General features: G+C 57.8%; 1 protein-coding gene across 3 annotated transcripts; it reads right to left on the bottom strand.

Moving 5' to 3' along the window:
- Window positions 1-15461: 15461 nt before the first annotated feature.
- Window positions 15462-21696, bottom strand: LOC147192234 (arf-GAP with dual PH domain-containing protein 1-like). 3 transcript variants are annotated; one of them, XM_086133578.1, is made up of 11 exons: window positions 21468-21696; window positions 20003-20133; window positions 19753-19844; window positions 19148-19230; window positions 18340-18452; window positions 18071-18217; window positions 17575-17658; window positions 17443-17505; window positions 17307-17378; window positions 17003-17231; window positions 15462-16357 (listed from the first exon to the last, which is right to left on the bottom strand). In XM_086133578.1, exons 1-11 carry the CDS (start codon window positions 21556-21558, stop codon window positions 16329-16331), a joined length of 1134 nt encoding a protein of 377 aa, XP_085989704.1. In that variant the 5' UTR covers window positions 21559-21696; the 3' UTR covers window positions 15462-16328. The 3 variants fall into 3 exon arrangements, with proteins under 3 accessions (XP_085989704.1, XP_085989703.1, XP_085989702.1); XM_086133577.1 differs by having other exon boundaries at window positions 19148-19266; XM_086133576.1 differs by lacking the exon at window positions 19148-19230 and having other exon boundaries at window positions 17307-17505.
- Window positions 21697-21943: the final 247 nt, after the last annotated feature.

Consider the following 21943-nt stretch of genomic DNA (forward strand, 5'->3'; position numbering starts at 1 on the left):
GCGGCGCTGCCGTCCAGGAAACTGCAAAGTGGGGAAAACCTCCCAGTCGGAGGAGTGGATGGCAAGGCCGCTCGGCGTCACGACGGCCGCGCCCTTGCAAATATTCTTTCCACCTCAATCTTATTTGGTCGCGCCGTCGCTTTCTTCTTTCTTTGTTAATTTCGCCGTCGGTGTCGAGACAGTTTGGTGGCTATTTGGTGTCTTTCTTCTGGTTTTTGCCCAGTTAGCTGGTTAGCGCTACGCTTTTCACCGGTTGATTCGGAGGCGTCCAAAACCTTTGGGTTGGAGGGCCGCCTATGGAAAAACGGATTTGAAAAGTGTCCAATTTTGGCAACGCGCTCAAGCCGGTCAAGGAAGCAATTCCGGATTTGGTCGGTGTCGACCGTTTTTTTTTTTTTTGTCACATTGAAGTTCTCTCCTTGGCGCTTGTCACTCGGGTGTTTTTATTTTTCCCATCGGGCGCTCGGTCCCGTGGACCGTCTCTTAGTTAGCTTAGCTGGCTAGCGTTGCGCTATTTTTGGAGGGTGAGCCCGCTCGGCTTCCATCCGCAAGCGGACGCAAAACGCAAAGGGCGACCCTCCCCAAGGTGTACCGAGATATCCCAAAGGAGCGTGGGCGGCGTTTTCCATTCTCGCCAATCCAGCAAACACGCCCCCCCCCCACTTCCCAACTTGCCTCGCCGCCCTCTCATCCTCACGGCATATGCTCGGAATAAAACTTGCGCTATGCTGTTGCTGTTTCTTTTTTTTTCCTTCTCCTATCGGCATCACGGCCGCCTTTGTTTGCGACGTGCGGCGGCAAGTAGAGCCCAGAAAACGCCAAGGCGCTCGGGCGCTCGCGTGTGCTCGCTTGCCGCCCCGAGCGTGAAAATAAGGAAGTGCGGCCTTTCGTAGAGTTGCTGATGCGAATCTCACTTCGCCATTCTTCAACGGATGACCCGGGGGGGTGGGGGGGGGGGCGCCTCACCCGCGCAGGCGACAGCACAGACGGGTTTTTCAGGTTGCGCTTTTGCCGGCTCGCGCTCGCGGCTCACGCGGCGCGGGAGCTCGCGCGGCGCGGGGGACGGGCGGGCCCGTTTCAGTCAACGCGGCAAAAGCCGACCTCTTCGCACCGCGACAAGGAGAAAGAGATGCCAACCACCGGGCCAACATAAACCGAGACCAAAAGGGTGAAGTGCGAAGTGACGACAAATGTCACGGGATGAGAGGATACGTCCCGTCCCGCCGCTGCCCTCGGCCATGCGAAGCCCTACGCCGGCGAACGACTCGAGCCCGGACCGACCGCCATATATCCAAGGACATTTATCAAAGCGCTCAAGAAACGGTCTTCGTCTGCCGTCAGCTACGAAGCTCAGGTGCGCCAACCGCTGCGCACCAGCAGACTGGGGGCAAATGCCACCGACTCAAAGGATAATTATGGGACTCCGGCTGGCAGCGGCTCTGTGAAGCGCTACGCTACCGGGCTTGAGGAAAAAGTGCGGCGAACCACCCGGCGCTCGCTCTAAATCTCGGAGCGCATGAGGTTGGGAGTCCAATCGACCCCACGCGCAGCGCATGAAACGTCGCCGTGCGAAGCGCGACTCCAGTTGACCGAGGTCACTTGCGCACTCGCGGCTATGTCAACCACTAGCGGACGCTAGCAGACCCCCCCCCCCCCCCTTCCCATTTGAGCCGCGTGTTTTTATCGGCCTTCTTCCACCCGGCGCCTTCTCCGACGCGCACCTTCCCTCCCCCTCCTCCTCCAGCGCCGCCGTCTGCGCATCTCCCGGCCGCGGTCGCGCGCGTGCGCCTCGGAAGACGACAAAGGGCCGTTTTGTGAGGCGGGACGCAGCTGCTGAAATCTGACGAGATGCGGCTGAAGAGAGAAGGGAGCAGGTGGGTCAACAAGCCCGCTCGGCCCGTTCCCACAATATCAGGCTGCGGAACGCCCACCCCGCCCCGCGTCGAAAGCATTTGACGGACCGGCGCTGGCGTGACGTCGCGGATGGAAAAAGGTAGCGTCGGAGGCGCTTTGCGTCCCGCCGCTGCGGTCGGACTCCTCTTGAGGTTCGGCATTTGATCGGCCTTTCGCGGTTCGGCGAGCGCCGTCAGCCGCCATCGTCGACGAATGACTCGAGTTCCCGTTCGCACAAAAGCTGTTTGACGGTTTGCATCGTCTTTCGTTTTCGCCCCCTGACTGTGCCAACTGCGAAGCGGGCAAGATACCCGGTATTGCGCAAAGCGCAATCGGAAATAAGAAAAAAAATCCATTCGGCCTTCCGCTCACAGCTCAATCTGTCACGAAAGCTTGCGGGTCACTTTCATCGCGAGGCGTCGCCGCGGCACACTTGGACCGCGTTTGGTCACGTCGTCGGCGCGGAGGCCGGCGTAGGTGTCGCGGATGGGACGCGCTCCTCTTTGGAGTGCGACGGAAGCCATCGAGAAGACGTGCAAACCGGCGGACCCGAGCGGCGGCAAACGGGGAAGTCGAGCGGCTCGCCGTTAACGGTCGCATCGCCGCCCGCCATTTCCCCGTTTGTCGGAATGTCGACACGATAGACATCCTCCGCTTTGCATCCCAAAAGCCGCACGCTGCTATTTGTCTATGCAAACGCGGCCGCTCTCGCTCTTCGCCGTGCAGATGTTTGGCAAGGAAAATAAGATGCAAAAAGCCGCGCTTTGCATTTTACAGCGGAGTTGCTGGGGGGGTTTTTTTTTTTGGTTTTGCTTGGGCCGCGCCTGACTTTTTCCTTTTGACTTTTGCACACCGGGACAAATGTTTGCGTGGCGTTTGCTCGCTACGGGCTCACGGACGCTCGGGGAGGTCGAAGAATCCCCCTTTTCCTTCAGTCCCGTGAAGTTGCAAAGTGGATGACCGAGGGGCATGGCGGGCAATTGAGGGAGGGAGAGGAGTGAAAACACTTTGGTCTTTTGGAGAGTCTGCGGCCACAGATCCTCTTTTCGCTCGAACGCGGAGCCGACTCGGAGTATTTGATTGGATTTTTTTCTCTTTCGGGGCGCAGACTTGAGAGGAACTACCCAGAAAACAAGACTCGTTTCGCGCGCGGTGGAGAAGTCGGGCCGCGTTCAAGCTTTGCTCGCGGGTTGCAAATGGCCAACTGCCACTCGAAGCCCGGGCGACCGACTCCATGATTCAAGAAGAGACCCCCCGCCGCCAGTCCGGAATACAGCGGGATGGCAATACGGGACGAGAGCGGAAAAGAAGCTCGCTCGTACGTGCGCCCGCCCGCGGCGACCCTCGGGCCGGGAGATTCCTCCCGGTCGCGGGCAGGACGAACTTGGCGCCGGAAGGGGCCCAACCTGCCCGCGGAGGCCCGCGGGGGCCCGCGTGGCTCCCTCGACAACTCCAAAGGAGCAGAGTCATTCAAAGAGAGCCGCGCGCGGACGGCAAATTCCTGGGATTATTCCCACGCCTCGACGGCCTCCGCTCCTCGGGTCTTTCCCCGACACACCTTTCTCGCGCTCCCCTTTGGACTTCAAACTGTTTTGTTCTGAAGTCATCTCTCTGCCGACGGACGGGCGGATTTATCGCGTCCTCGCTCATTTGGGACTCCTTGGCTTTTAAACGCCATCATTAATATTTCGGCCAAAGGTCAACGGTGCGACTTGCTTCGAGGCCGTCAAAGCGATGTTTTTCAAGCTCCTTTTCGCTCTGTGTCGAGTTAGCGACCGAAAGGGCTCCCCCCCCCCAAAAACTTCCCAAAGCTGATGTCAGGGTCTTTTTCTTTCGCCGGCAATCGTGATGACTCACAATGGGAATCATCTGTGTTGGCGGAAAATGGTCGGACCGGATCAAAACAACCCTGCGGCGATCCTGCAGAAAAAAAAAAATTAGATAGATATCAAATATCCACATTGGCCGGCAAAGGAAAAGTCCCATTCTATGAAACGGTTCAATGGTAAATGAAGTCTACGGAGGCACGTGAGGGTTTCCTGTTTCGTTTGAAGGAATTGACCGCAACGTCCACCATCCCGCGCCGCAGCAATTCAGGATGGATGCTTTCTCCCGTTTCGCTCGCCCGAGCTCATGCCAAGCTCGTTTGCTTGTCTTTTCTTCCGCCAGGAAGGAGGCACCTTCACATCAAAGGCGAGGAAAGGTGACTTGGCATCCCGGGCCGGTGCCGAATCCTCCCCCAAAGTCCTGCGGCGGTACCGCAGGTGAGCCGCGACGGCGCGGCGTGCTTGTGAAACGGTGAAAATGAAAATGCTCTCCGGCCTGCCCGCTTTCCTTCCTCCTCCTGTCTTTTTGGCCGCCGCGAGTCATTCGTTGGGAACGGCGTCTCCGCCGAGATTCTTCGCTTCCCCGCTTCCCCGCTCGTTGTTGACCAAGGGCGAGGTTGTTCTCCGGCCTCCTTTTGCCGGACCACACAGCGCGCGCGTGCAACCGGGTTTCACGCGGGACGCTTCGCGGGCTGCCGAAAAGGAAGCGCGGAGCGGTCCTCGTGGGGGCTCTCCAAACACGGTTGGCGCGGGGCTAGCGTGGCGCCAAGTCGCGAGAAAGCTTTCGCTTCACGCCGGAATAGCCCGCGGGCTCGTTGGGAGCGCCGCGCGTGCGAGTCAAAAGCGTGACTTTCCCGAGAACGCTCGGCCACGGCGGAAGGATAACGTCAAGCGACCCGGCCGGCGTTGGAGCCACCTTCTCGCCGTGGCCTTTGGGGGCCAGCTTGCTTTCGGAGCCACCGGTCCGAGAGGGCCGATTGCTTCCCGAGGGAGCCGCCCGGCCTCCTCGGGGTGCCGCCGGGAGGGCCGAGCTTTTCCTCGTTAGGCGGTCCGAATCCGCTACCGTCGCTTCCCGGCCCGTTCCCGCTGCATTTTCCGCTCCCTCGGGCATGCGTGCGATGATGCCGCCGGGAGCGCCGAACAGATGCTTTCCAAAAGGCCGCGCTCCCCAAACAGGATGTAAGCGTCGACGCGTGGGCCGCCGGAGTGCCTTCCGCGCCTGCGGAAGACCGCGCCGTCTTCCTCGAGGCCGCGTCCTCGTCGTGGCCTTCATCTGGATGAAACGCGAGCTTTTGCCTCCGTCCCCTCTCGCCGCAAAAAGGTTCTCGCCGCACTCGGAACTCCGTCCGGCGCGCTCGCAGAAATCCCGGCGATGAATCCAGGCTAGGACCGCGGTTGGCTCGCTCCTTTTCTGATACAGGTGTTTGGTTGGGCCCGGCGAATGAGTACGAGAGTGACGGAAAATAGGCCCCGCCTTCGGCATCGGGTGTCGGCCGATCGCTTCCCTTCATTGGGAAACCACCTGCCGCGGATCCAACCCGGGCGCTTCGATTGGTACCGAGCGGTCCGTACTTTGAAAACATCGGTCACTCGAGATCGTGTGGAATTTTCTCTCTCAGGAAAGCCAAGAAAATGCGGAGATACGTGCTAGTCGTTGGCCAACAATGATGCGCATCGCGTCAATATATGCAAACGCCGACGCTGGAATTGATACTGGGGAGGAGACGCCACCCCCCCCCCCCCCTTCCAATAAAAAATAACAACAACAGCAAATGTGTCATACGGCAGGCTGCTTGGGGGCGTCCATTTTCGCATTAGCCGAATCACATCGGGAGCAGGACGGGGCATTCCAGGAGCCGTTGATTCGATTAGCCGTAATGTCATCAATGCAAGAATGTCCTCCGAGAAATGGAAAAGTAGCCGATGAATTAGTTCTTCCCGTCAGCGAATTCCCACGGCGGGGTGGCCCTCCCGGCGGCCGCCTTGCCTCCGCGGTCCGCGATCCGCCGCATAATTGCCCTCATTTCTCTCAATCGCATTAGCCCAGGGCCCGCCGGACAGAAAGGGGGCTTCTTTCTGACACGCGGCCTCGTGCGCTCGGCCTCCCCGCAGCCCCGAGAGCGACGCCACAACGTGACCCCCGACAACTCTTTACTCCTCCTTCGTTGCCCGCGGTCCGGATTGCAGTTCTCTATCTTCCTCCCGCACCCTTTGCTGACCCTTCAAGGTCAGGTCAGCTGAAAACTCGGCCCGGTTTCCCGCAGCGGGCTCACCCCGACGACTGGCCGCTTCAAAAGCGCTTTGCTGTCCGTTTTCATCTTTCTGGCCATGAACACCGAGATCCACGCTCACTTTCAACACGTCCCCAGGTGGCTTCTACTCCGATTCCGTAGGGACGGTACCGCGCGGACTGACCGAGAGACGCTTCCTCGGTCCGCCGCGGCGACGGCGGGTGTGCTTCGCGCTCTTTTTTGGGGATGTCGAGTTCGGGAGCGGCGACGCCTCGTCCGGTCGCCGCCGTCGCGAACGGGGGTTGGCAAAAGTCGGCGCAAAGCAGTCCAGGTGTGGGCGCGTGCGCGCGTGCGAGCGCGACGTACAACGGGCGGCCTGTGCGAGCCATCTGCACGGACGAGCCTCGCCGCGCCGTCGGCCTTCGGCGGCACATCTGGCCTGGGCGCACATCTGCGGAGCCACCGGGAGGCTAAATGAAGGCCCTATGGAGGAGCCAAAAGAGCCCGACCGGTCGCCCCTCCCGCCATTCATTTTTGGAGCGGGCCCCCGGCTCGTGAGCAGACCCCCAGTCATCGGTTGCATCTGGCTCGGAGCGGCGAACAGTCGTCACCCTGTTATTCCATCCGCAACAGCCCGCCGGGCGCGCGTCTCCCCCCCCCCCCCCCCCCCCCCCCCCCCCCCGCCACAGCAGCCCTGTGAGAGCAAAGCGCCATGACAAAAACAGACAAAAAAAAAGGTCTGCCTGCGGGCGGGCGGGCGGGCCATTGAGGAAAGACATTTTGAAGCCCAGGGAACATTTGGCGCTCGTGACCCACCGCGGCGATCCGAAATTCTCAAGTGAGACCCTTGCAACGTCTTTGCGTGTCGGCAAGGGGGTGCGAAGATTACACTCTTAAACGGAGCGTTGCGGGACGATACGTCCAAATTGGCCGAAAGCCGGTTCGTTTATCTTGAAGGCCGATATCGGAAGATGACTTTCCGATGCCGTCATAGTTTCTGGTGCGTTGACCGTTGAAAACTAAACAGCCATTTTTTTTTTTTTAATGCCTCACGTCATCAGCCGCGATTGTTTGGCGTGCGAGCAAAGTGACGGCGCGCAAAGCGGTTGATCGCTTCCTCCTTCGTCCGCCAGCAGATTTGCATGAGCCGGCCGAGGAGGAACGAGCGTCCCGGCCGCAGAGTGACGCGGGCGACGCGCTCCGCGGTGCGATCGCCTCGTAGCTTTTGTCAGTACGTCCCGCGGAAGACCCGGCCCAACCCCCAAAAGAGGCTTCGGGGCTCTTGGTTGCGCAAATTCAACTCATCTCTCAAGACGCCGCCGTTTGCGCAAGCAAGTCGCCGCGGTAATAATGAAGAGGCTCGGGAGCGTTTTCGGAAGCCCGCCGGGGCTCGTTCGAATGTCATTTGCTCGGTGTCGATTTCAAAGCGCCGATATCGGACGACTCGTCATCGTCACGGCGTTTTCTTGGGGGATTCCCGCGGGGAATGGCCGAGACCCGTCCGCGTCGCCGTCGAGCGTCGAATCGCAAAGCCTCGCGGCGTGGCCCGCGTAGCTCCGGGCCGGCTGTTGATATTTGGTGGATTTGCACGTGGGCTCACTTTTCTTGGCGTGTTGTGCGCTCTCCGGTGCACTCCCTCTCGTCCCTCTCCGGGTGGGTGGGCTGCAGTTTATGGGCTCCGGGAGCAGGTCATCTCCGGACCGCGGGGGGGGGGGGGGGGGGGGGGGGGACTCTCTTCTGGCCCAAGCCTGGAGGAGCAACGTGGAATGTGACCGGGAGATGGTCGGGTGTGTGCGTGAGTGCGCGCGTTCGGACTTCCTGTGCGCAATGGAGCGCAGGATGGGGTGGGACAAAATGGGGGTGAGATGACCCTCGACCCTCAGCACATGTCCCGGTCTCCTTGCGGCTCAGCCACTCTTCATTTTCATCTTCATGCTCTCCCTCCTCCTTCTCTGTCATTTCAAAGTGGTCCCGTTGCGACGAGCTCAAGTAGCGCCGCTTCAGTGATGGAAATCGGGCCACGATGACTTCACCCGACATCATCATCTTCACCGTAATGGTCAGCACGTCCGCCTCGCAGCGCAGAGGTGCGCGGTTGGTCGCGAATACAAACATCAGTGAAAATTTGCTTAACTGATGTCTGATGATCATCATTTGAATGAGCCGTGTCGCAACTCGCAACAGGGAGACTTGGCGGCAGCGCTCCGGGACCCGACTTTGACACCCCTGCGTTAAGATAATTCCCAACTCTTTGCTAACAATCGCTCCCTCTTGAGAACGCACGCCGGCTCTTTGCCACCATATCGAAGCAACCCGATCGCATTTCCTTCAGGAATCGCCCAAAATAGGCACGAGGAGCGGGTGAGGTTAGCCCATGACGCGCTCAGCTGAGGCTCGGCACCACGCCAAACGCGCTTTGTAGTGAATGTGTGCAAGAGCGTGCGTGCGGAGGCACTGACGGATGTATTACAGACAGATGTACACCGCGTTGAAGCATGTGCAGCTGTGCAGACGTGCACATGTGGCCGTTGGCAGCTGTACTCTATGGATGTGATCGTATCACGCTCGGCCATGTCAGTTGTCTCCTTATTTTTACATTTTATTTGCGGCAAATACACACAAACACACACATATATATATATATATACAGAGGTATATATATATATATATATGCCCAAAGTCAGCCGGGGTAGGTGCCAGCACGCTCGCAACCCTCACCGCGGCCAGATGGAGACCGCGCCGCGCCCACCAACAGTTTGATGGGCCAATGGGGTGTCACTGAGGAATAGCTGCGCCTCTCTCGATGTTTGAACGGGCTACCTGTTTTACAGCCGCATGTACGGATTGAAAAACGGTCATATCTGACTCACCTCTTTTTTTCTTGATTTCTGTATTTTAGGACGGGGGCGGGGGTGGAGCTTCAGCTCGACAGGAAGTCATTTAACAAGGGCAGGGGCACCCGCAAGTAATTAGCCGCAACACGGCTGGAGCTGCGCAATGAACGAATGGTGGGCTCGCACCGGCCGAGAGCCTCATAAACATTCTGAGCGCAGACTGCGCCTCGAGTCCGTCCGCGGCCAATGCCTCATTGGGCGGCAATAGATATTAGATCTATAGATATTTTTTTCCCCCGCTTTTCCGTTGTCGGTCGCTCTGTTTGGAATGAACGTCGGGCGAGCCCCTTCGCTGCCCATTCTTAAAATTCATCCTTCATGGATCGCCGTCTGAATTCTTTTTGCTCTTTTCGGCCCTTTGAATACAACGCCGGTTGTTTGGAAGTGCTCTAAAAATACAGCCGGGTTGAGAGTTGGCTCACCGAGAATATCCTTTTTGTCACTACTTTTTGGATTCTTGGATGCAATCGGTTAACCGCCTTCCATTTTGGATTTACAAATCGTTTGAGCTGCGGTTTTTGTTTTGGTGCAGGTATCTCTGCTTCGCTTGGATATTTGGTTGTCTTTTCCGACAACAGTTTGACCCTGTATCGCTTGATTCATTTCTTTTCGTGACATTAACGCCGCAAACCAGCAGCAGCAGCAGCTTGGCCATCGGTCACCTGGCCGGGGGCTCGTCGCTTCAAATCAATTTAACAACACAAAACGCAGACGCTAGCATTTAATGAGAGCAATTTGGGGGGGGGGGGGGTCTCCCCACGCGGATATACTGCCGTCTTTATTGACAGCATGCTCCGCTAATCGCAGGCTGTGCGATTCTGCAATTGAACCGTATTTAACCCTGTTAGCGGAACGGCAGCACTGGCGGGCGAGAGCGCGTGGATGTAACTCAATCATCCCATGAGCGCAATTATTAGCGCTTCACGCCGCACGCCGAGCAAGGAAGGGAACGCGGCAAGTCTTCTCGGTTCCCAAACTTTTACCGACTGTTGTGAAAAGAAAAGGTGACGCCGCCTCGCGGTCATTAGCCCGTGCGGAGGGGCGGCCCAGTGCGCAATGGATCCCGTTGTCATCGTCTCCCCCGGCAGGGAAAGCATCGCCACGCCCCCCCCCCCCCCCCCCGGACTTTCCTGATTCTTCAGAATCAAGAAAACAATGGAAATTGATACAGCGATCGAATGAAAAGCAGACGACGAGAAAAAGCGAGCTTTTTGGGGTTCGTTTCACGGCAGAGTCATTCATGCACTTGATGGCTTTGAACTTTTGACCTGGGATGCATCATGGAACGATTTCCAAAGTCCTTTTATGGAACGAGACAAACATCTGCGAACCTCCCCCCGAGTCGACGTCGATGACAACTTCTCTTTCCTCTCGGCTGCGGACTTAGCGCCCACCTCAAAACAACCCCCCTACCCCCCTCCTGTGTGTGTGAAGGAGGTGGGGTCGCACATCTGAGCTTTATTCAGCCCCCCCCCCCCCCCCCGTCGGGGTTGCGGCACGTCTCTCCGCATCTCACAGAAACTCCCAAGGACTGCGGCGCCGTCAAACGCAGGCTTCCGTAAATGCACGAAAGGCGTTCACGCTGATCCGATGAACCCGGATGGGTGACTTCTTCCCGTCGCGGTTGACACATTTTCTTCCTCCGGGTTAGGGGCGTAACCAAAGGGTAGAATCTGGGTACGTTCTGGATCGGTGCGGTTTGTACGGCAACAATCCGGCAAAGAAAAGCCCATGTGAAATATCTCCTCTTCGTGGCTTGGACAGACCGCTGGAATGGGATCGATTCCGGGCCAATCCGGTCGGTCGTATCCTTCCCCGGGGTCGGGGTAGATCCCGGGATGGTCCGGGCCTTACGCCGAGGCGAGCGCGGTTTACGAGCGGCGTCCGAGTTTGACGAGATTCCGGACGCGCGTCTCGGCGTTAGGACGCGCCCTAAATTGGGATCCCTTCTGGAATCCGCTGCGGGAGCATCCCTTTTTTTTTTCTCTCTTTTGCTTCATTCCAAAATGGACGACATTCACGTACACCTTGGAAAAGGGAGCCGTCGCCCGGCGCAATTGCAACGGAACCCATCAGGCCGCGTCGTAGGACCGCGTTCTCATTTCTCACGCTCGTAGCCGCCGATTATTTCCCCGTCGGCTTCGGCTCCTTCTAGTCGCTCGCCACACTCCCGACCGGCTGCCGTTGAGGTCAACAAAGTCACCCGAAGCCGAGGAGGGTAGGGGGGGGGGGGGGCGATGGCCGACAGGTGGCTCCTCTTACAAGCCGCGTGTACTTATCTCATGATCCTCGGTGACCCTGACAGGAAGTAGCCGAGTGACCTGGCTCCCCCTTCCCGGTGGCCCTTCCTGTCCCCATGATACCTTCCAGGAAGGGAAGATGCTCCCCCCTCACCGGCCCCCCATCCCCTCTTTCTCTCGTGAAGCCCAAACCTGGAAAAAAAAAAAGCCATTATTGATTCCAGGCTCGGCCTTTTCTCTCCCGTTGTTTCAGGAGCATCCAAAGGCCTTTCGTTTCTTTGACCGTTGATACGTTTACATGCAGCACAGGACGTCGTGGAAATGTGTCTCTGATTTGCTTTTGCTGGAGGAGACCCAACATCGGGCTTCTGGCTTGAGTCTGCATGAGCGTTTGGGGCCGGCCGCTTTTGTTGTGCGCTTGGCTGCGCTTTATGGAAAGGGACGTGAACGAAGAAGAAGGGGAGGAAGTCAGAAGCGCGCGCAGATCTTGTGCAGGCTCGGCAGCGGGGTACGGGGGGGACGTAAGCGTGTTTCTGGGAAACAAATCTTTGGAAGTCGAGCAAGCGATTCACCGGCGGCGGTCACTTTGGCCTTGCGGACGCGTGAGCGGCCTGCGCTTGGACTCGAGGCATTCCTCTCTCGCCTCGTCTTTCCCCGCTGAATAACATTCATCCGTTCCTCCCGACGATCGAGTCCTCCGCTGGGAAAAGTATCACGTTGCCATCCATCCACTTTTGGCGGCAACATTTTCGCCATTCGAACAACACGATATCTGACATCATTTCGTTCCCTTTGAGCATTTTCTTAACCCGTTCCAAAAAATGCCACACTTTTCAGCAACCGACCGCAACCGTGTCGACGCGATGGCCGAGTAGCGCAGTTGCAGTTCCAACGACTCGGTTCCTGTTCTTCTTGGGGACGGTAAGTACAAACTGCATTTGGGGCAGAATTGACGGCGTGTAGCCCCCGCCCACCGCTTTCCTGGAAAGGTTTGGGCCACGCCTCCGAAGGTGCGGCCTCCGTCATCCTCCGAGGTGCTCCGAGGGCGCGCCAAATTGCACGCGCACCGTCCTTAAATACCTTCCGTGTCCGCGAGTTGCGTCTGCGGAGGCTCCCTCGTCCCTGCGCCCTTGCGGTCACGCATGGCATCCGTCTGCCTAATAACCCCAAACTTATCATCAAAGTGTTGCGTAATTGAGTTCATAAGCGCATTTGTGCGGCAACCCGATCCCCCGAGCCCCGCCGCCGCCTCCTCCCGCGCTCCCAGCCGGGAGGCGGGGAGCGAAAGAAGCCCGACGACAACTGCGGCGGCTCCGGCAAGCCTCACGCCGGGAGGCGGGCGAGGAGCGGCCCCGGGCGCGTGTGACCCGGTCGGCCCCGCCGGTCGCGGCCGCCTTCATCCGACCGGTGCGATGACGACCGGCGGCGACCTCCCCTGCCCGAGCGCTAGGCCGCTTTTGATGGCACGCTCTTTGAGGACCGCCATTTGAAGCGGTGGGCCCTCGGGCGCGTCACGTGGAAAAGGGCCAACGGGAAGCCGGCCGTTTGGATTTGAAAGCAGCCGTTTCGGCTCCGTCCCAAATACGCCGGCCTCGCTACACTTCCCTGATTTCTGTCAGCATTTGCCCTCAAAAGGCATTTTGTACGTGCGTTCAAGCCAAAATCAACGAGCGGTCACAGCCAATCAACGGCGGGCGTCCTATAAACATTTGCATCCATCGAACAAAGCTCCGTATTCTTGGCAACGACGTCGGACCCGAAAGAGACCATCCGCAAACGCGCACGTACAGAATACAAGTGAACGAGATGCGCACGCGCAGACGTGCGCCATGTGAAAATAAAGCGACACTTGCTCCCGTTGGCACCTCCTCCCATCGCGCACGCCGCCTCCACTCCTTCGTCCCAGCTGTCGCAACTGCAACAACTCCACAAATACGCAACACACAACACGCACACGCACCGAGCAGTTTTCCCGCTCGCGCCGGTCGACTGCAATTGCTGCCCACTCGTGAATGCGCATTTGTGTGTGTGTGTATGCTTGTGTGCCGGTGTATGTCCTCCTTGCAGTGCAATGACACCTCCTTTCCTGTGAACTGTGACGAGCATACCCTAAAAAGGGGTGACAATCAACCGTGGGAGTGAAGAAGTGAAAGAGTAGGTGAGGGAGTGAGTCAGTGAGTGATCGCGTGTTTCTGACAGTGTTACTGCGTGTGTGTGTGTGTGTGTGTTAGTTAGTGAATGTGTGATTGTGAGAGTGAGTCCGCGTGAGGGTTGGCAACGTGGCCAAGAGTTTCCTGTTCGTCCTCTAAACATGTGCGAGGTCATAAATCTCATTGGCGCGGCGACACAATGCACAGGCGGGAAGCATCGCAGATTAGGAAGATTATTCACGGGTGCACCGCAAATTGCACTAAACTGTCCCAAACCAAAACGTTCATTTTGATGATCGCGCATCCCGCGCTCACGTTTTCCGACTCCTCCCTTGGGAGCGAATAAGCGCCAGGCAGCGCCAGTCCAGCGGCGGCTGCACTTGCCGAGGCCCAACAAACGGGGACCACAGGCCGGTCGTGCCCCCGGCCCCCGCGCGCCCCCCTTTGCACACGCACGCGGCTGAACGAAAGCGTGAAGGCGGCCTATAGATCAACCGTCGGGTTTGAGCGAGCGCTCAGACGGCCGCACGCCACCGTGGCCAACAGTTTGGGGCGCCTGACCCCCCGTAAACTGACCGATGCCGACGTGCGCGTGAGCATTTGCACCGCCTCCTTGACCCCCAGCTTAGGCCTTCTTTTGAAATGCTGGGAGGTGGGTATGGTGGGGGCTCGGGGGGGTTAAACCAGCTAAAAGAAAAACACGATGAACTGGCAACCAAAAAAAGCTACATTTAAAAAAACAGCTGGAAAAGCCACAATACGGCAAAAAAATTGGGGTGGGGGGGGGCTCTTTTTCTTTCCGGCGTGGCTTTCCATTTGAAAAAAAAACAAGAAAACACCAACTCATGTTCTTCATCTGAAATGAGCTGTAAGCGTCGAGCCAAGACGACGGCGGGGAGCCCGAGGTCGGCGTCCTTCCCGTCTTTCCCTCCTAAACGTCCAGCTGTTGCCGCGGTGACAGCTGCCCGGGCGAGCAGAACCAATCTCAGCTGTCAGTCGGAACGCGCCGCGGAGGTTCACGGATGATTTGGGCAGAGCGGCCAGTGGAGCGCTCTTCAAGCAAAACCTGCCAACTCCTCGGGCTTCATCGAGCCGGCCCAAGGAACTGGAGCGCGCTTGGCGGGAAAACGTCCGAGGCCCGAGGCCTCGTCGCGCCGTCGACCTCTCGCTTGACCCGCCCGAATCGTCACCGAAGCAAACCGAGTCGCCTCTTTCGGAGGACGGCTTTTTCAGCACAAACGCGAGAGTGCCGATCGCACACCCTGGATTGGTCGCCAGTCAGGCAGACGACGACGTCCGGGCTCGGCGCTCACATTCGCACCGTCGCTGGGGGCAAGTGGAATGCGCGCACACTGGCTGCGCCAAAGTCAGCCGAGTGGATACGAGCACTCGCTCCCAACGCTATTCAGAGTCAAGCTAGTTATTGGACGAGATCGTGTCTTTTCTTCGACGCGGTGAACCAATAATACAGTAATTTAAAAACAAAACAGTCCAGTAAACTGAAAAAAGGGGGGAAAGTTGTTGGGTTGGCAACGGTTGTAAAGTTGTTCCCGTGTCGCCCTCTAGCGGGGCTTGGTTGCAATCACACATCGACTTCCAATGACGTCCGAGCTGCGGACACGGCGAGAAACAGCGCCCTCTCTGGTGACGTTGCCGCTCGTGCGTTCACTTGCACGAGCGCGTCGCGTTGGCGTTCGCGCGTTGGCGCCTGCGGGTCACCGCGGAGCGGACGACGAGCAACCGGCGGCAAGACCCGTTTGAGCGCCGGCTGGATCGTTCGGAGGCGAGCCCCTGCGGCCGCCGAGTCTTTCTTTGGCCTCTTCCATCGACTTGGGCATCCCTTTTCAAAGTACGCCCGCATTGGCTTTGGAGGCCAGCGGGCCGCGCGCCGCAAGAAGGCGGCCGGGGGGCCGAGGCTCGGCCCGGCTCGTCCTCGCCGCGCGTGTCCGTCGATAGCTCGAGCTTACAAACAATTTGTTTGGTCTGGTTTCTTTGCGAAATCCGACGGCGATTCTACCATGGATGTGAAAGCATTTTCGCCCGCTTTGGCACGGCTTCGCCGGAAAGGCTAAGAGAGCAACATCACGTCCACTCTGGGGGCGGGCCGGTTTTTCGTTTTATTCGGATCGAGTGACGGCGGCAGACACTTACTTTGGCGCGAGCGAGCTTGCGTCACGTTGCGAGGTGGTGGTGGACCCCAAAAAGCAGGCGGGAGGGAGGAGCGGGGTGTGCTTGACCAATTGTATTAAAACATAGAAGACGAAATCCGAAGCAAAGCCATGAAAACAAAACGAATCCAAAGTAACAAACAAAAAGCATGGCAGAAACTAAAAACTCCCAATAACCAAAACGTGACGGCAGCATAGCAACAGCCACAAAGAAACACGACGGCAGCAAAAAGCAACAAACAAACGTGACAGTGGCCGAGAGCAAACGGCAACGATGACCCGCCAATGAGCGGGCGGGCTGGGAGTCCTTTTCGAGCACTAATTACCTAATGAGCAACTGGTGCGCAGCTGCAGGGGGACCCGTCGGTCACAAACCGAATCGTGACAGCTTGAACGGTCCCGCCGGCAGGTTGGGAACGAGCGGGCTCTCGGAGAAACATCAAAGATAAAACTCTTCACTCGGCAGCGAGTATTCTGAACAGAATCTGCCCATCGAGGGAAGGGATGATTTGCTGCAGATTGCAAAGGAGATGCGCGCTTTCCAAAACTGATGTGGAGACGGTGCCTTTCGCAACAAATTGGCCTCGGCAGAGTGACACAAAGAGAGCAAATCCTTTCCCACCCCGGACCGTAACTCGCCGGTCTGAGAACATTGCAAACATTGCCTTTGTCTCTCTCTACTGGATAAATGAATACGTGACATGCAAATACAACAAATGTACTTCCTGTAGGACTGCTGACAAGGGTTTGGGGATTTGGGTTTTTTTTCTTTGGGGGGGGGGGGTGGGGGGGGGTAACAATCCTGATATGGCGCGTGACGTGCCGCACTGGACTTTCTCTCCTACGACGGGGGGAAAAAATGGCTCCTTGGACGCGTCCTCCAGGAAGGTCGTCTCCTCATGCTGCTGTACGGCTTCTTCAAAGGCTCAAGGTTTGTGCTTAAAACCGGCCTCCACTGCCAAAGAGAAAGGGCAGAGGGGGCGATTGAATGCTGGCGCCGGTTAGTCTCGCTACTCGTAGCACTCGGAAATAAATCACTCCGCCGACCCCCTTCCCGCCGGCTACAATGTCTGACGTCGTGGCAACAAGCTCCGGTCGTTTGTCGACATCGAACTCCACGGTCATTTTAGGCCTCCTCAAAAACAAACGACGGCGAGATATTCGCTCCGATGACCATCAAACGCACACTTTCGAAATGTTTCGGGGTGGTCGCGCGTGGGCCGAGCGCGGCGGCAAACATCGAAGGACCTGCGCTCAATCACCAGAACGCGAATAAGCCACGGCGGCGAAAGGGGTCAGAGGTCTGCGATTTTGAGTCCCGAGTTTGGCTGGCAATCTTGAGAAAACGGAGCCCCCGAAGCCACGCGCAATTTGGCAAGTGCCGCGTGCCCGTGCGGAGTAGGGCCACCGAGCGACTTTGAGGCGCGGCGCCCGTCGCTTTCGCAAGCGGGGGAACTTTGCCGACTCGCCGCAAAAGCGAAAGCGCTCCGAATGATTGCGCAAGTCCACCGCACCGCCGCCTGACAAACGCGACACGGAGCCGGAATAAAGTCCACCTCTTCGGACGGAAGGCGACCCGGCCGGAGAGCCGACGACGTACCCGCGTACTCGGGCGGGAGCATGGGCCGGTCGACCGCCGTCCGGATCGTGGCCAGCCAGTCCGTTCGCTCCCGCTCGCTCTCGCACACGAGAAGGAAGATCCTGTCCGGCGTCGCGACGGTGATCCCGAACTGCCAGCGGGAGCTCTGAACGCCCGACGGGAGGCCCGGCCGTACGCTGTAGCCGTTGTCCTTGCTGCCGATGAACACCTCGCCTCGCGCGTAGGCGTCCTGCCGAAGCATTAGCATTAGCATTAGCATTAGCGCGGGGCAAAGCGGCACCCGAGCCCTTCCCCCAGTGCCCACCAGCGGATCTTTGAAGTACATGAGCCTCCTCTCGTCCATGGAGAACCATCTCTTCTTAAAAGCCTCCGTGCGCTGCACACCGGAGAAGCATTTGAAAGCGGGCCCGGCGGACGGCGGCGGTCAGAGCGCCAATCACCTTGGGGCCGGTCTTCTCCATGAAGCCCTCTTTCGCAAAGTCGCGGGTGACCCTGGGCAAGAGCTGGAAGAACAGCGGGCCGGTTCATCCCGAGGGGGCGGGCGGCGTTTGCGGCCGGCGCGCGTGACTTACGTCCGCCGCGGGAGCGCCGGGGAAGGCCACCTGCAGGTAGTGCAATCTGGCCGCTCGGACGGCGTTGAACCAGTCCACCATTTCCTTCGGGGAAGGACACTCGGGTGGGTCGCCAAGGCGCACAAAGCATCCGATCGCACCGGCCGGATGGAGAAGCCCGGCCGGTTTCGCTCGCGCCGGCTGACGTCCGACCGAGCCGACGCTGAGCTGCGAGGATCGGGTACCCGCGGGGGTCTCTCCGGCTCCGGACCTCCGACCCGGAGGCGTCGGCTTTGGTTTGGAGCCCCGCTTCGCCCGACCCGAGTGGAAGTTCGAGCTCCTCCATTTGGCGGAGCCGCGCTCGGCCGGGCGGCCGTTTTGTTTGACGGCGACCAGAAGTGTTGAACCCGACGCTCTCGTGGATCGGCTCCAGCGGGCCGGGGCTCGATCAAAGTCGTTCAAACGCGAAGATGCCACGAGAGCGCCAGCCGGCGGCGAATCGCGCGCGGTCACGCACCTTGCCGTCCTCGTGGTAAACAAAGATGTTGCGAGTGCCGTTGTCCTTCAAGTAGGTGATCTGAAGGCCGTGGGCCGTGCCCATTTTGCTCGGCTGGAAGCTGGCGTTCACCGCGCCGACGCTCATGATGGCCTTCGGCTCTCTCCCCTGCGGCGAGAAACGTGAACGCGTGGCCGAAAGGTGCGCCTTCTCATCCGGAAATACGAAACGAGTGCCTCTCGGCAACGGTGGGATACGAGAAACTCCGATCGCGTCGCTGCGGCACTCACGTCGGGCTTGACGAAGTACTTGAGCGCCCCCTCTTGTTCGGACAGGACGAATTTTCGGCTGAGGTACTGTCCGTTGTCTCGGCCTCGTTTCCACAGAAAGCCTTCCCGGTAGCCTGCCGCGTGACGACACCGCACGGCGGGATGATCTCAACTCAGGTGTATTTCTCCGGCACTCGCGTACAAAACGCCGTCAAAATCACTTCAGACAAGACGACAATATTCAATGCGCTTTGTTTGCCCTTTGTCTTGACAATTGCGCTTCTGCTCCGAAAGAGCTTTCATTTTATTTTGTCCCCGACACTCCGAGGGTGAGCGAACCAGAAATTGCGCGGCAGGAAGATGTGGTTTATCGTTGCCTAACACTCGCGCTTACCCCACAAAAGCGGACACACACACACACACACACAAGAGAATCAAAAGACAAAACCAGCGCTGTCATCTTCCTTCTTTCGACTGCAATGCGCTGCTGCAAGCGATCATACAAATAATTGTAAAAAAAATAATAATAATAAATGCAAACGCCCTTGCCCCTGGAGAGGGTCGGAAGGTCAAATCCAGCCAACGGTGGAGGATTTTGCATTTCAACGACAGCAATGCAGCTCCAGACGAGCGGCGTGTGGAATTTTTCAATCGGGCAAAAGACAAAAGCGCTATTGAGGCCCACTCGGAGATGTCACGGGACCGCGCTCATACGCGGATGCTCCGTTCGGATAGAAATTTCGTGCGCGGGGGCGGTTCGGAATGCCGCAAGGCACGTCCATCCAAGTCGCGCGACGCACACCGCCAGTCCACCGCGATCGGCTCTCACCTGCCGAGTAGGACTCCTGCGACCCCCCGGGCATGAACTCCTTCCTCTCGTACTTGGCGCGGATCCACTGCTCCCGCAGGAGTCTGCCCGAAAAGCACACCGCAGAGAACGCGCTTCGCCTTTTGCAAAAGATGCGAGATGGCGAAGATACGATCTCCGAGGAATCAGAATTCATGCGCTCGTTAGGCCCCGCCATCGTATTGCTCTGCGGTCGTCCCGTGTCCGCTGTTCAAAAAGCTCGCGGCTCGAAGGAAGTCGGACGGCGCGACTCGCCGACTCGCACTCCGTTTGAGACGCGATTTCAAGGTTTTGCTCCCGAGCTATAAAATAAGGAGACGGCTTGGCCCCCTCCTACCTCGGTGACTTTGTGACAGCGTACGTTTGTTCACAAAGCCCCTTGAGACCGCTTGGGATGAAGGCCCATTGAAAGGAAAGTGACTTGACTTGACTCGAGGTCCCATTCCCACTTCTGCCGTGTACATTTGTCTTATTGGACTTTCTTTTGAGTTGCGGCAAATGCTCTTGACGACGCTCACTTTGACAGCGTACGCACGCCGTCCGCACCGGTCCGAGCGCCATGGACAAAAGATCGGCGCCTCACTTACGCGCAGTCTTTGGAAGTGGGCCGGTAGTAGAAGGCGGGGACCGTCTGCTCGTATTTAGCTTTGGCCGCGAGGTTGCCCACCGAGTCCATCAGCTGCATGAGGGAAGGAAGAGAAAGGCCATGCCTGTCAGCGATACGCTATCGTCGCGCGCGCACGCTGCGTTGCGGTCACCGCTTGCGGGGGAGCCGCCGCGCCGCTCTTTCCTTTGCCCTTTTTTGTTTCCGAGGCGCGAAAGAGTGTCGGCCGTCACCTCCAACTGCGCCGCGGTCCACGGGTCCAGCAGCAGAGACTTGACCTTGCTGATCCGCGCGATATTTCTGTGCAGGCCCGAGCAGCTGTGGCACACAAACACGCCCAGGGTATACGATGCCCACTCGGGATCTATGACGCAAACACACGCACGCACACAACGTTGTGACATCCGGTTTGGGTGAATCTCATCGGATCCGCTATCATCTCTCGGGCACGCTTGAGCCTTGAAGGACCGCCGCAAAAGGCCGCAAGGGTCCCCAAAAAAGGCCACTTGCCGATCTTAGGGTATTGTCATCCCTGGTGAAGATGGGTTCTTTCGAATTCGAATGAATTCCTTTTATTCCGAAATATATGACCAAAAGAAAAGAAAAAGGGATAAATCCAACTTTAATGTGAGAGTGCATTTACAGTATTCAGTGGGGGCAAGGCGGAGCGGGGGGGTGATCCGCGTTGCAAAATAATTCTTTTGTGTCAAATCATGAGCACGCCCGATGTTAATACTTTACTTTAATAATGTTGCACAAAATGGGAGAATAGAGATGGTGGGATCGTCCGGCATTACTCTTTGCGAGCAGTCTGTCGTCATCATCCATTGAGCTGGCTCCTCCCCTCCGCACTCCGGTCTTGACTGTCCAGTCAAGACTGTCCAGCTCCGGGCCCGGAGGGCCGCTGTCCTGCCTGTTTTCCGGCTCTGGGCTGCAACACACCTGATTCAGATGATCAGCTCATCAGCCAGCTCTGAAGCGGCATGAGAACAATCGTGATTATTTGAATCGGCCGTGTTGCAACAGGGAGAGCTGGAAAACAGGCAGGACAGCGGGCCCGCGAGGGCCGACTTTGGACACTCCTGCTGTACAGTATATGTACATATACGCACATAGTTTTTAAGGGGTAACCTGGGGTGCCAATAGGTATGGAGGGTAATGCATACCATCTGTTTGATATATGGGGTTCAAATTTGCTCACAAAAAAGGGGGGGGGGGGGGGGGGTTGGCTTGATTTTTGATGGGACCTGAAGAAATCGCCCGAAATGACGCTAAAATGGCACGATCACTTCCAAACATTACATGTAGAGCACTGTGAACAAAATGCATCATCGTTTACCAATCGCAGGGCACACAGAAACGAACAACCATTCGCGCTCGCACTCAATTTGGAGTGTTCAATCAGCCTGCCGTGCGTGTGATAGGAAATAAAATGTCAATCTCGTCTATAAATGAATGAGACACCGACGCGGTAGTTAGCGAGGCATCGCGATGTTGTCGAGGAGTCGTTCGCTTCTGGAGATGTAGTTCATATTTTTAATGTCTTTTTCGGAGATAAAAGCACGTCTGCGATAGCATAGTAAAAAAAAGTGGGGGAGGGGGGGGTCGTGACCTATTTATGGAAATGTGTACGCATCAATGGAAAGAGTGACATGATAATATCTTCGGACAGCATCTCTGAATGAGGCAGGACTCTACCTGCTGCTGCGCAGTCGGCGCAGGTTCTGTTTCCGGGTTTGTCCAAAAGTTCCATCAGCCTCTTTCTGCTTTTGTCCCGTTCTGAAAACATCCTCAAGGCGACCGGGCTCGCCGGGTTGCAATGTCAAAGTCCCGTGCGACAACGAGACGTCGCAGCACGCGCTGCACGGAGGAAGCGAAGAGACGGCACAACAACAGCTCGCAATTGTCTTCGGTCAAGACTTGGGAGTGGGAGGGGGAGAGGGAGAGAGAGACCCCTAGCGTCATTTTCATGTATTGCACGGACACCGAACGGGATCCTCACTTGTAAACACTGCGCCAACAACAACAACACTGCAATAGAATGTTAAGTTCTCTGCATGTACAAGTCTCCATCACGTGACCAGACCAAGGGGGAAAAAAAAGGGCTAACGCATCTCTGCTCTTGTTCAGGGGGCGCAGGCAAAATGCGGAGGGGGGCCGTAGCCGTAGTTTGG

The sequence above is a fragment of the Hippocampus guttulatus genome, chromosome 16 (assembly GCF_054856545.1).
Source record: "Hippocampus guttulatus isolate MCC_2025c chromosome 16, RoL_Hgut_1.0, whole genome shotgun sequence".
In the NCBI taxonomy this organism is placed as follows: Eukaryota; Metazoa; Chordata; class Actinopteri; order Syngnathiformes; family Syngnathidae; genus Hippocampus; species Hippocampus guttulatus.